This window comes from Passer montanus, unplaced genomic scaffold, assembly GCF_014805655.1.
Source record: "Passer montanus isolate IOZ18808 unplaced genomic scaffold, ASM1480565v1 scaffold38, whole genome shotgun sequence".
In the NCBI taxonomy this organism is placed as follows: Eukaryota; Metazoa; Chordata; class Aves; order Passeriformes; family Passeridae; genus Passer; species Passer montanus.
In genome coordinates, this window is record NW_024368596.1 from 6296987 (window position 1) to 6310718 (window position 13732).

General features: G+C 40.2%; 1 protein-coding gene across 5 annotated transcripts in view; it reads right to left on the bottom strand.

The window, feature by feature from the left end:
• GRIA3 (glutamate ionotropic receptor AMPA type subunit 3) overlaps positions 1-13732 on the bottom strand; it is a 143325-nt gene that overhangs the window by 76545 nt on the left and 53048 nt on the right. For all 5 annotated transcript variants that reach the window (XR_005628440.1, XM_039717351.1, XM_039717350.1 and 2 more), the window contains one exon: positions 2822-3009. Coding sequence is in view for 4 of the 5 variants with exons in the window: in XM_039717351.1 (XP_039573285.1) it covers positions 2822-3009 (188 nt within the window). In the remaining variant the exon portion in view is untranslated. The remainder of the gene's footprint in view (positions 1-2821; positions 3010-13732) is intronic.

A 13732-nucleotide genomic window follows, 5' to 3' on the forward strand; every position in this document is an offset into this window, starting at 1 on the left:
TGTATACCCTGGGTCTGAACTGGTTGAAAAAAGGATCAAAGGAAGAGAAGTGCACACACTGACCAGCCTGATACAGGAAAAGAGGTCACTTACTGAATCCCACACTAACACAAAGCCATGATACATGGCTCCTGGAGCAGAGCACTGACAAGCTTGCTGAATGGGCTGGCCAAGAGCCCAAAAGTCTGATAGCAAACTCAGTGCGTGTGTAGACTGTTTAGTGGTTTACAGTCTGTTTATTTCTGCTATGACTTTTCTTCTTGAATAAGTTCTATTTAAGCCTCTGAAATCCAGGGTCACTGGCAAGTGCTGCTGCTGACTCAGAGTGAAATAGCAGGTGCCACACAGTAACCACATAAACTCCCTCTCTGGAGGGAGGCAGCACTCCCAGAAGCTAATGGGAGGGTTGACCTTTGGAGTTCTGCTCCTAGGAGGCCAAAAAAGGGAGAGGGATGGAGAGGCAGCTGTGTAGAGGCAGCCTGTACCAGCCCTCTATGGACACAGTTTGTCCATCCGTGCTCTGACACAGCGGTTCAGACAGGTAGGGTGTCTTGGCTTCCTTTTGCTCTCGTTGGGAAAAACAAACCCAGCTGCAAATGTGCATCAGCAAGGGGTAACAGACTCAGATGTTACTGCTTCTCAGCTGAGCAGCCTTCCTAGACTCCACACATAGCACTGAATTGACTTTTTAAACTGCAATAAAACGCTAGATTTGAAATATGCAAATCCAGACTTATCTCTCTCCTCAATATTATGCTATCAGCAAACACACTCGGCTGAAAAAAAGACAACTCTCCATTCCCTTGAGCAAACTGGATGGATGGATTTAAATATGACACATGTTTGTGAAAACTTTTAACTGCTTTATGAGAAGATAACAGGGTAAGTAGAGGAGATGGAAGGAAAGGCCTACAAACAATAACTATTCAGCTACCAACCTAGGGTCCATCCACCATTACTGACTTTCCCTGCAAAAATTTAAGTAACTGTTTTTCAGTATCCAATTAAAAAACCTTTGGAAATTGTTGACAGAAGATATTTTTAGCATCAGGGGCACCAGCATATTTTGTAGAGTTTGGGGAAACCTGGACACTCCAGTAGCAAATTTTTACTTAACAGATGTTGATCACACTGACAGAAGACCAAATCATACATTTAACAAAATTTAAAATTCACTAGAGTTAAATTTAGAATAGTAGCAGAAGAAAAGAGTCACCAGTTTTTTTTGCTACGTGGTTTTCTTGATATACAGCTTTCCTTTTAGGCACTAAAGTGGTTTGACTTTTTTTCCTCTTACTTGGACAACAGAAGAAAAAATGAGAACAAATGTAAATGAAGTCAGATCAAACAAAAGGCCTGCTTCCCAGCTGAGAGGGGGCCCACAGAGCTCTGTCAGCTTGGCTCAGAAGTGCTCTCCTGCAGCATTTTCAGAAGAGTGGGCTGTGTGTAGGTATGGTGTTTTGCATCTTTTCCAAGAACATGGGCAAACGAAAGAAAAAAAAAAGATAAGTTTCTTACACTTTGTAGTATGAAGTTCCTTAAGGACAGCACTCACCGTATTGTCTAAAAATCCAGCATAAAATGCAATGCCATGTATTAGCACCACAACCACACCAGTTGTCAGAGGTAGGGACTGGTACAGCTTGTGCCCTGTTCTCTTGAGCATCTCCTTCCTTGCTCTGTAAGTAGCAGCTGTGGCACCTGGCTGTCCCCACAGCCCGACCCTCAGTGATGCACCTCAAGGCCTGACAGGAACTGAACATTTTGAGAAGGAAGGCAGTGAATATATTTTTCATGTTTCCCAGGGTTTATGACAGTGAGGTCAGTTTGTTTGTAGTTTACAATACAACATTTCCAAGAGATAAGCTAATGCTTCATGAAATTTAAATGTTATTGATCTGTGCCATATGTCTTGAATGCCTTGATCTATTCCATACTACGAACACACAGTTAAATCTACAAAGTGGCAGCAATCAGAGGGTTTTTCAGACTGAATGCAAGTGAATTCCCACATGCCTGTGACTAACCAAGCAGCATGGATTTGGTGCCACACCAGCACCAGCTTTACTGTGAGCCCAGGCAGCAGGGAATAGTCCTGTGTCTGCTTCTGACAATTTTTAGCTGTTACTACACCTCTTCAAGCACATTGCACAGCACAACCCCTGACACATGCAGAGTGGGCAAGACCCTGGGATGGCCAGAGGGTACAGCCATTCCTCTGGGGCAAAGCAATCATTGGGAAAGCCATGCAAGAGCAAAACAGTCACTCTAGATGTTGCCCACAAAGGTGCTTAGACTCCAGCACCCACATTTTAAGCCTGCCAAGAGCACTGGCTGTGCAGAGGGGAGGACTTTATGCACCAAAATGTACTAATGAATTGTCTGGACTACCAGCGTAATTTTTCATTAACAGGATTTCCTTCTGGGAATTCTTTAAGATGATTCTGTGATACTTCACTGGCTTTTTATTTCTTATTTCATGTTCTACTTAAAAAACTGCACGTGTCTTGCAATCGTTATAAGCAACCTCAATTCCAGTGATATTACTCCGGCAGATGAGGTTCTAGGTTCCTTATCTACTTAAAAATTATTCATTATTAATATTCGGGAAAAAATATCATGGTGATGTTTCCTGGTAGGTAACACGTAAGTGCCACCACCAACTATGAGCATCACTGTGGCATTTTAATTCTACCAGGCAACTGGCCAGTTGCTGGGACTCACATCACAAGGGATACTTAATAATCTCTAGAAATAAGCAGTTCTAGAAATATTGATGATGTCTGTCACAGAGAGATCACAATTTCTGAAAAGCAGATACCTGTTCCAAAATGGTGTTGATTCTGTCTACTTCACAGTCAATTAAGTATCTTTTTTCTTGCCGTCTGTCCATCTCCTCTATAATTCTTCTGAACTCTTGAACATCTTTTATGCTTCCTACAGATCTGGCTGTCACTTGCCAGTTGTTCTGTACTGCTGCTTCCATAATTGCCTGAAGAATGGAAAATCCTGTGGGGGAAGAAACAATACAGCCATTTAAAAGCAGAACAAAAATACAAGCTATTTTGAATGTTTGACAAAGGGTTCACAAAAACTTGCAACATCTAAAGGGACACAGACTAGCTAAGAGCTTGCAAGTGCTTCACTGATTGAGAAAACAGCACCATAGGGACCAATTTCTCCTTTCAGCCATGCCACTGGCAAAGTCACCAGCTTCAGCAGAACATCTTGGTGGTACATCACTGCAAGGCATATCAGAATCTGTCCAATATACCATATTATGGGCCTTTCAGGGATGTTTATGGTCATGCTGGGGTCTGTGCCAGCTGAGAATAGGAGCCTGCAGCCATTACTTGGGCAGAGGTCCATCAGCCTGAGGAGCAGGACAAAAGGAGTGATTTGCCTGTGCAGACTGCAGCAATGGGTCATTAACTGGCAGGGATCCAAGCACTGCACAAGAATGTCAATTAAGTCATTGTACCGGTCATTGGAGCCACAGCCACAGGAGAGTACTTTACTGATACTCACTCTGCTTTCAAAAAATGTTTTTAAATATGGAGTCTAGCAGCATTAACCACACTTCCAATGTGTTCATTAAGGTAATACCAACTCAGTTAGCATCCTCTATGCAGGAGAGAAGCAGCACAGAACAGCAAAGGACTACACAGTGGGAAATTACAGAGGCAAGCAGCATTTCAATTTCTTGTGAACAGCTGTGCCTCGGCGAAAGGCAGAACCCAAGTCAAGTCCCTAAGTGAAAAATGGTGGAACTAAAGACAGAATCTGTGTCAAGTCATGCTTATGTAGAAAACATCAGATATTGATTTGCATTCCTTCATTTTAGTATGCAGCTAGGAACCTGTTTTCATTCAGAAAATTTAATTTTGTGCATAGTTCTAATTGTTTCAATTCTGAGCAGATGCCAATCAAAGATAGAGGTCACCTACTTCAAGCACACCCAGTGGTTTTCAGTAGAGTTCTATTGTACTGAAGCATATCCATATGAGTGCTGTTTCTGTCCAGATAATAATGCAAAACTTTCAGTCCAATTATTTAGTTGTACTGTGGACTTCTTATCCACAGCCAGATTTGAAGAGCTTACACACATCCACATAAACATACAGGATCAACAACCACTTAATCGTGCTCTGTGATAACCAGTTCTCTGAAACTAAAAGGAGTTTGAGCTACAGAGGAACAACATGTTCACAGCTGTGAATTACACCAATAGCTATTCTGAACTCAGATATCCTTGTAGAGGTACAAGGAAAACAAAGAACCTGTGCTGCAGCCTGATCTTCCATAGCCTGCTGTAAATTTGTAGTGGCTGTCTGAAGCCAGAGAAGCTGCACCATTACCTCATTACAGACACAAACAAGGGAAGAATGATTTTCTGGATTACAATTAGATTATCATAATTTACCATATGACTTCTATAGGTCTCACTCAAATGCCCTCACTTTCCCTGTGCAGCCTCCTTGATTCTTAATGCTTTTCATTGTATGAATGCACTTTACTATCCCATGAAAGGTGGTGACAATTAATATGTACGCTGGTTGAGAATTCTTTCTGGCATCTTCTTTCCTCTGAGACTACTGAAAGAGAGGCATTTACATATGTATAGCACAATGAACTCAGTCTTCCTTAACATCATATTTTACAAAAATGGTTCTGATGTCTGTGACAGCATTGTGATTGCATTACATGTCGCAGGAAGATCTAAGCCTAAGATACTTAGTTAGCTGCAAATGAAGAATTTTTATGTGGAAACATAAATACCACTAATGGGGTTTTACAAATGCTTTGTGTACCAAGATGTGCTTTTGAAAATACATGATTTCACTCAGTAATAAATATTTACAACTTTGTTTCATCATTCATATAACATCTAAGTATGAACCTTGAGCTTGCTGTAAACAGCAACAGTCCATAAGTCCAGGTTTTTTACTCCAGATTGAACAAATTAGTTGAAAATATTATGAAAAACTGACACTTCAAATATATCTGTTTATAGCTCTGTTTTTTGCTAATGACACATACAAAGCTTGTGAACTATCTCAAGGAAAGAAGGAAAATGAATATGCTGGAGTGAAGACACCATTTTTCAGCTAACACTGAGTCAGAATTTGCTTTGTCAAACCTTGAATATCTCAGAAGAAAGTTGGGCAATTTTCCTAATTTTGTGCAATTGCATGTTTGTGTGGGTGCGAGTATATGTGTATTTTTGTATGCATGTGTATTAGTCAGTGGTTACCATTTCAAGAAAGAGCAAGATTACTCAGCAGCCTTTCTCCTGTGCATGAAAATACAATTACAGTAAACTAAGACCAAAAAGTTCCAGAGCTTTGTAATTTCTGTCTTCTCTGCCTCCTCTTTCTCCTTGTCACATCAAATCTTCACCATCATAGTCCCCTCTACCCTCGCCAGTTCTTGAAATCCTCCCTATGGGCACCGTCTGTGCTGTGCCAGCTCCTCTCTCTTGGGCCCTCTCCCATCCTTGCTTTGAGAAGAACCATTTGCCCTTCCTGCAACAGCTCGTTACACCAGTCCTCTGATGACCTTTACAGAGCCCATTCTCCTGGTTTACTAAAGCCTGGTTCAAACCTCGTGCTCTCAGGAAGGTGGCTCCTGCATCCTCACTGTTCCAGTCTCAGGTCTCTCCCCAGGTCTAATGCCTCCAGCGCCATTTACCGCATTTTCATCGTTACGTGGGATTTCTGTAAACAACATGTTCCAGGCTCCAGCTGTACTTTACCATTAAAAGAGCTGTTACATAAGCAGTATGATTGTTTAACTAAAAGGGCTGTTTTATCTTGAAATGTGAACTTTTCTTTCTCTTTAGCATAACAATGCAAGCTGTGCCATTTTGGGAGCACTGCGTGGGTAACAGACAGGGAAATTATTTCCCGTGTGGTGTGCAGTGTCAGTGACCAGGCCTGCACATGGTACTTGTCCACACCCTGCCCTCAGGACACACATGAATGCCCACCTATCAGCCCCCTGGAGGTGCAGAACTCTTACAGGTACCTCTCATCTTGTTCCCCCTAAAGGAGAAGGCAACAACCAGCCATGGCAGCTAACTCTGAAGTCTTTGGTGTGCATCACATTTACTCCAAAACACTAAAGAACTGATAATTCACCAGTGGAGAAGGTCTGTGGAGAAGCTGTGCAGGAAGGGATTTCATCAACTGTTGCCAGTTCATATTACTTCTGTCAACACAGCCAAAAAATAGTTAAGGCAAGAAAAACTTGAGATTATCTTGAAACAGGGGCCATAATATCATCACCAAAATTCAGCGGCTACTCATTCTGTAGTCATTAACACCAATACAGAACACAAGAAAAATTTATTTAGACCCCAATCTAATCTTTCAACCTATTTTTTTAGTCATGCCTTGGACATGAAAAATAGTAGGATGAAAGGCAGGCATTCTTCTGGAAGCACTGCTTCTGAGGTTAGTTCATCTGAAGGCACCACATCCCTTCTCTGCACTATATTATTAAGAAGTTGGCATTACAGATTTAAGAATAGTCTGGTCATGTGATGGCTATAGCCATACTTGCCAGGTCATGTAACACACAGGCTGCTCCTGTCATCTATGAGTGCAATCTCACAAGTCAATCTGATCAGCACCACTAAAAGCTTAGATGACCCTGGCCGTAACATTTAAATATGCCATTGTCTGACTTATTTTTAAAATACTGATGAATTCAAAGAGCTAGCCCTCATCTAAACAGCCTGCAAAATCATTGGGTTGAAGGTAAATACAGTAATAAAACGAGAACAAACAACTGCCCAGCTTGCCTCTCAGTGAGCTGAAGCAATTATTTTGAGTTTTGCAGACTGAAACTTGCAAAGAAGGAAAACATTCTAAATAAATTTCTTGTAAAGCAGTGAAAATTTTATTTGTTGCAATGCTGTCTCTGTACTTTAAGCAACACAGATGGAATTACATTCTGGCCAGTCCTCTCTGAATCTGACTAAGAAACAAATTCAGCCAGTATCTTGCTATTTCTGCCAGGGAAGCAAAGTCTTTGCCTCAGTCTTTCTGATTATTCCTTTGATAAAAGCATCTCTCCACTGACCCTACTAACACAAGTGAAGAGGACATTTCACTTTTTTGCATCTCTGAAAGCTCACAAAACTTCTCCCACATCCACATAGGCAAAATTCATGTCAGCAGTTTGCTCAGCCATACGAAATTCTATGTTACATCACTGAACTTACTCTTGTTTGAATAACAGCAATCATTAATGTGACATGACTAAACGATCACACTGGAACATCTGGAGTATCACATGAGCCCTTGCAGCTGGCACCAAAGTACTTACTGAAAAAAGTCACCACTCATGTAAATCTCTTTTCCTGAATGTTCTTGTTAAGACCTTTAGCCTCCTACAGATGTGGAAGAGCGCTCGCTCTTCCTTTTGCCTTGCTGAATACCAGCAATCTATGAGGGGTGTATTTTCCTGACACGCAGCATGCTTGTGCCACCTGAATGAACATCGGCTCTGATCTGAATACTTGTGTTTTGAACTGTGTATCTGGGACATGATACAGAGATCTCCGCTTCCAGCCCATGAGGGAACTTCAGGGATTTAAGTGTTGAGCTGTGTTTGTCAAGGGCACAATGAACTCACCAAAAAGGAGGCAATCCAGCCAAGCAATCCCCCATGACAAATACAATAGCTATGACACCAGCTTACACTTCAAATGTACCAGAGTTGGTAAGTTGAGATATACTTGGATATTCTGTGTGTTTGGCACTGAACCTAACACTAATTTGAAAGCAAACAGATCAACATGTTAGGCACGAGTTAAAAAACAACTAGCCAACACCAAAATTCCCCATAATCCAAAATCCCAACACGTTGGTGGTGTAAGTATGCTTTGCATAACCCAGGTCTGCTTAACAACTTCATAAGTAGGGGAAGAAGTGAGGAACAAGCTACTAAACAAGTCACCAGGAAGCAATTCAGCAAATTATGATGACCCTGGAATGCTCTTTCAGTCTCACACATGTTCAAATTATTAAATAAAATAGAATAAGTGCAATCCATCTGGTTTTGACCTGATTGCTTCTAGCTGGTAACCAACACGTGAAGTGTTACACTCCACTACTCTGGTAGCAGACAAACTTCTAGACCAAGTAGCAAACACATTCTAATGATTTTTTTAAAATTTCTGCTTTTTCTGATCCGTAAACCTCTAGTTTCCTCTGTACATACACTACAGTACTGCAACCTGTCATCCGTAAACAGAGAAATATACACAAATAGGTATGACAGCTTGGTTGAGTGAATGTGAACTTGCCTGGCTTTAGAGGAGAATTTACAGGAACCATCTGGTTCATATTTTTTAGGGATGGGATACAGCTAAAACCACAGAAATTCAGAGCTGCTGAATGCAAGTAAAATACCCGTTTTTCCCCCTAAATGTCTCTTTCTGAATCCATTTCACCTTGATCTATTCTTTCATAACAACCTTGCATCTAACTCACCTCTCATTTTACTCAAGTTTTAGGTCAGTGCAACTACGTTGTTTGAATGAAGCTGTGCCAGTGTAAAATGAGAGCAATGTAGTAAGGGATCAAAGAGTTCAATAACCAAGGACAGGATAAAAAGATGCCGTAAGCAATGCTGTCACTTCCACAGGGGGACTTACTCATATGACTTTTCACAGTGTTGTGGGCAAATCTGCTGGTGTAGGACAGATAGGGATACCTCAGTACAAGGATATGATCCAAAGTTTATCAAAAGAGCTGTGTTCTAGTTTTAGCATTGCTATGCAAATCTTTATTTAAATAATTTTCAAAGGAATAATACTTATTGAGTGAAGAGCTTCTGGATACAGATTGGTAACAGAACAGACAAGATGGAACCACGTCATAACCAGAGTAGATTTCACTTGAGGAAAATATAACAGGTAAACAATTTTGTAGAGAAGGTAGAATCGCACTGAAAATCAGAAAAAGGAATAATGAATTTTGAGAAGTGACAGAAGGTGAAGAGCATTGTGTTGTCCAGTGATATGGACAACATATCACTGGACAACACAATCACTCTGTGTGATGAAACTGATACTGATGCTACCAGAGCTGTGAGGGTACTCTGTCACCAGACAGTGCTGAGACCTGGGAGACATGGGTCTAGGAGTAGCAGAGAGCTCTCCCAAAGAGAAAACTTTTACATGCATATTGACAAATTGTAATTCCTTTTAATGCTAATGTAGTTTTAACTTCCAAGCTTTAGAATAGCTGAATAACAAAAAAATAATTAAAATGGCTAAGTACAGATATTTCACCAGGGAAGCTCTATCAAGCCCAGGGCTTTGTCTGTCCAGCAGAGCCCAAACTCTAAATCTAGGCAGTGAGCACAGTGTTGTTACATACACAGTGAGATACAAATCTATGGAGTTCAATTCCTATGGTATTTATCACTGACACCAATTTCCCTGAGTGCCCTGAATTCTTCAGCAAGGACATGCTCCAAGTGTCATCAGCAAATCCAGAATAAACCATTTGCTGAGTATCCTGCATCCTTCTGGTATCAGGAAGCTAACAGCATAACTTTAGTACAATATCAAAGCCTTGCCAAGATGCAGCTTTCTGTAGAGACTTTCCCTTGTCTTCTTCACCTTTGATCTCTTCTATCTCACAACCATGGTTTTGCAGCCTCTCTTACTGCCTCTTGCACAGAGCAAGCAAGAAGTCTTGCTCCTTGCAACCACCCTTCAGCTGAAAAGCATTTGAATGATATAATCAGATCACAAGTTTATTTGGATAAAAACAGAAGAAACCAAGACACACAGATAGTACCAACCATTTCCTTCAGACTCACCAGAGATGGGTATTTTAGTTTGTTGTTACCCCCTGTGCATAGTTTACCAAAAAAAAAACAAACCTAGATCTAGTTACCATGGATAGAAAATATCTCAGCCATAATCCTCCTGACATCAGACACAGAGAGCTGACCTATGTGGACTTCATCTGTCCTTAACTTCAGGTACATTTGTATGACAGTGTCTTATATTCTCTCTCTAGTCAGGAGAGAGAGAGATGCCATGTAAATTTTCTGTGTTTGAAGCATGCATGGAAATCAGTGGAAGAAAACACATAAAATAACAACATTGTTTAAAGCATCATCATCAGGTATCACTCATAGCCTCTACCTGCAACTGAAAAACTAAACCAGAACAAAAATCCCAATGTGTTGACTGACACTCAACCAATGAGGCTGATTTACTGCACATTAAAATACAGACCTAATTGTGTTTTCGTATTTATCTCAGAAAAAAAGATTCTAATTAGGAACCACAGAGTTAACAATTATCAGTCTAGAAAAGACAACCTGTCTTTACATTCCATGCAAAGCCACGTTCCATCCATATGGCATTTCAGAATACATTTTTCTCTTATTTACTAGAGCAAGCCAAATAGCTACAGGCTGCCAGCGAGCTGGGATGCTGATGGAAACCATTATTTATTATTCCACGTAAAGTTGCAGAATTGTGATACAATTACAAATAGAGTTAAAAAGGAAAGTATTGTGAGGAATTCCCACCTGAGAAAGCAAATAAAAATTAATTCTTTTTAAGCTTAAATAACTTTTTTAGCCAAAAGAGAGAATCACTACCTTTATTCTGTTAAAGGCAGCAGACGTTCTGAAAAAAAGAAATCTATCAACAGCATAGGATTTTGGAAATACCTAAAACTTGGCTTCATATATTCAAAGAGTGAAAAACATAATTTCAAAGTATGCTGTAATCTTAAAAATATTGGTAATACAAGTTAACTCTTTATCATGATACCTTAGGGTTTTTAGCATGAGTGTGGACTATTGCCTTCTCTTAACATGTTTGGAACTGCTGAGTCTAAAACATGATAGATATTGTTCCTTTGAAGAAACAATCACAGGAGACTGTGTATCATATCATAATTCAGATTATAAATTGAAATACATATTCATCACAAAAAAAACCCCTGCATTCACCTCAGATAAATGCCTTGGAAAAAAAATAATGCTAGTTGACATAATGCTACTATGTCTTCAGACACAGTAAAATTATTCTTACTATCTGACCTTCAGTCAATCCTGTCAGAAAAATATTTATTCCACTTCCTAACCTTTATCTACACTTCTAGTTTCCAAACTACCTGAGCAAACAGATCTTATGCCTCTGAGAATTTTCATTAACAGATGCTATCACCCTTTCAAAGTCTCTCCTCATCAACATCTCACCCTTTAGTAGCCAGCGTTTTAATTGCCCTTGCATCTGGAATGTGTTTCATATCTCAGCCCATAAGTTAATTTCCTTTTATTTATTCTGAACACAAAAAAAAAAAAGAAGAAAAAAAGCAAAAGCAATCAAAGGGTGACTACTGAGCTTAAAAGTATTCTGAAATTTAAATGAGTTTTTATGGTAATATAAATGATAATTTATGGATCCATATTCACAGTCTGCATACGTGTTTCGTTTGTGTCACTCAACTGCCTATTTCTGCCTCATTTTTGCTAATAGCTGGCAATATGGAGCTTTTATATATCACTATTTCCAATATTTTTTCAGTACATTTCTCTTCATAACAATGATGTGTTTGTTAATTACAAGCCCTCATATTAATTCTAAACCAGTTGTATACCTGCTAACTACTTGGTAATACAGATTTGGTCTGAATTGAGCTTGAACACACAAATAGTTCACCTGCATTGAGCAGAGCACTAAATGTATGATCTGATCTGCTTTATACTGATTCCTCCTGTAGTGACACCACAGGATGACAATTCACAAAGTTACCGGAGAATTCACATGGCATCAACAGGCAGCAGCTGACCCAGCACAAAGCTCGGGGGTAACAAGTTACCTTGCAGAACACGTCACCCAGATGAGGGGCAGGAGGAGGCTGGACGGGCTCAGTGCTCTGTGTCAGTGACCTAACTCCCTTCCTTGCAGCATAATGCTCTGTCTCAAAAATAACCTGGTTTATTCTGCAGGGTAGTGACACACAACAGGCTCAAGCAGCCTGCAGATTAGAGACTTCCCACTGCCTCCCAGTCAGGAAACCCCTTTGGCTTCACCTGCTATTCAAGAAAGAGACTAAAGGAGAAACAATGCCTTGCTTTTATTATTCAACCTTGTAACAACATTTGGCTAATGGAAGTCTCTCGTTGCACCAAAAACCAGACATTTAGCATCAGATATCCCTTCTCTCCTAACACACAGAATATGTTTTGGCTGCTAAGTTTTATTTTGCACATTCTAAACACAGGGGTTGGAGACAATAAGCTCAGATGGGGCAAGATACTCCAGATATGTGTCAGATCTCTGGGCACTTATGGCACATGCTGTTCCTGACTTAGCTCAGGAGGGCAGCTCACATCAAATATTAGGCTGCATTATACAGAAATGTGCAAACATTTCAGCATGAGGATTCACTAAACAAAGACAAGGATGTGATTCAAACATTTAGCTCTGGCTTCATCTCTCCAAGTTTCCATGGGCTCAGTTGGGGAAAGAAGCAGAGAGGCACTCTTGGAGTTGGCCCCACAAATCAGCAAGGTCTGGTCTTCAGGTGCAGACTTTTCTACAGCACAAGATACTTTAAAAAAAAAAGAAAAGAAAAAAGGTAACAATGCTTGGGCATGGGCAGAATTTTTCTAATTTACTGCTCTGATAACTGACAATTGGAGACACCAGTATGACAGGCTTCACAGGGAAACTGGACTCAGGTAACATATATGACCTCAGAGGCAGCTTCAGTAGAACTTCAACCTTACCTTACCTTGGGCAAAACCTGGTCCTGCATATAAAGAACTTTCTGACAGACACACATATGCCCTCAAAATTCATCCAAATATTAGCATAATGGAAGTGTACACTGCTGGATCACCAAACACAGAACGGTATCAGCAAAAGGTCATGCGTTCTTCATGAACTCATGTCCTCTAGACCTTTGTTAACTGCTGCTGAACTACAGACTCGTATCTATCCATGATGCTGCAGTAAAATCACTGCACATGTAAAATTGTGTCTTAGCTTTATATTATAAATATAGAAAAAAGTCTTGTTCTTGCATGTGTACTTGGTAAATAGTAAATATTCTGTTAAATTATCTAGAAATGGCAATAACCAGAGAATGTAAAACAACTAGTACTTTTGCCTATGGCTCTCTCAGAAACAGGCTCACTTGGCAGTACAGCAGAGGTAACATTTTCACAGATATCTGTCTTTCATTTCCAAAAGCAACTTGGGTAGGATGGTGGGAGCAGGTTTTCAAAGGCAATTAAGATGCAGCTGCTGAAGAACCTCAGCAGCTGAGGTACCTGCATTCCACTGCCTTCAATGACAGCCACACATAGTTCTCATTGACGTGCATTCCACAATGTCATTCTCTGTGTGGTGAAAGCCTAAATACCTCTGAAAGACCTGTCCTGTGTGCCTTTATAAATCACTTACCAAAATAGGATATCTGCATCTCAGGATACGTACTCTATGGCCTGTTTAAAAAGTGGCACAGAATTCTCTACAGAATATGCTGTTAATTAGTTATTTCACTGTAACATGTTCAACAAGTGCACAGATAAGGACTGTCTGCCTAAATGGGATGTACATATATCGGAGACAGACTATCAATCCTTAGCTTGAAGAAGAAAAGGAAAATAGAAAATTCCACACCGATCTACTGCAGAGCAGTAGATTAACTATTACAAGGAAGGGTTGCATGTAAACCAC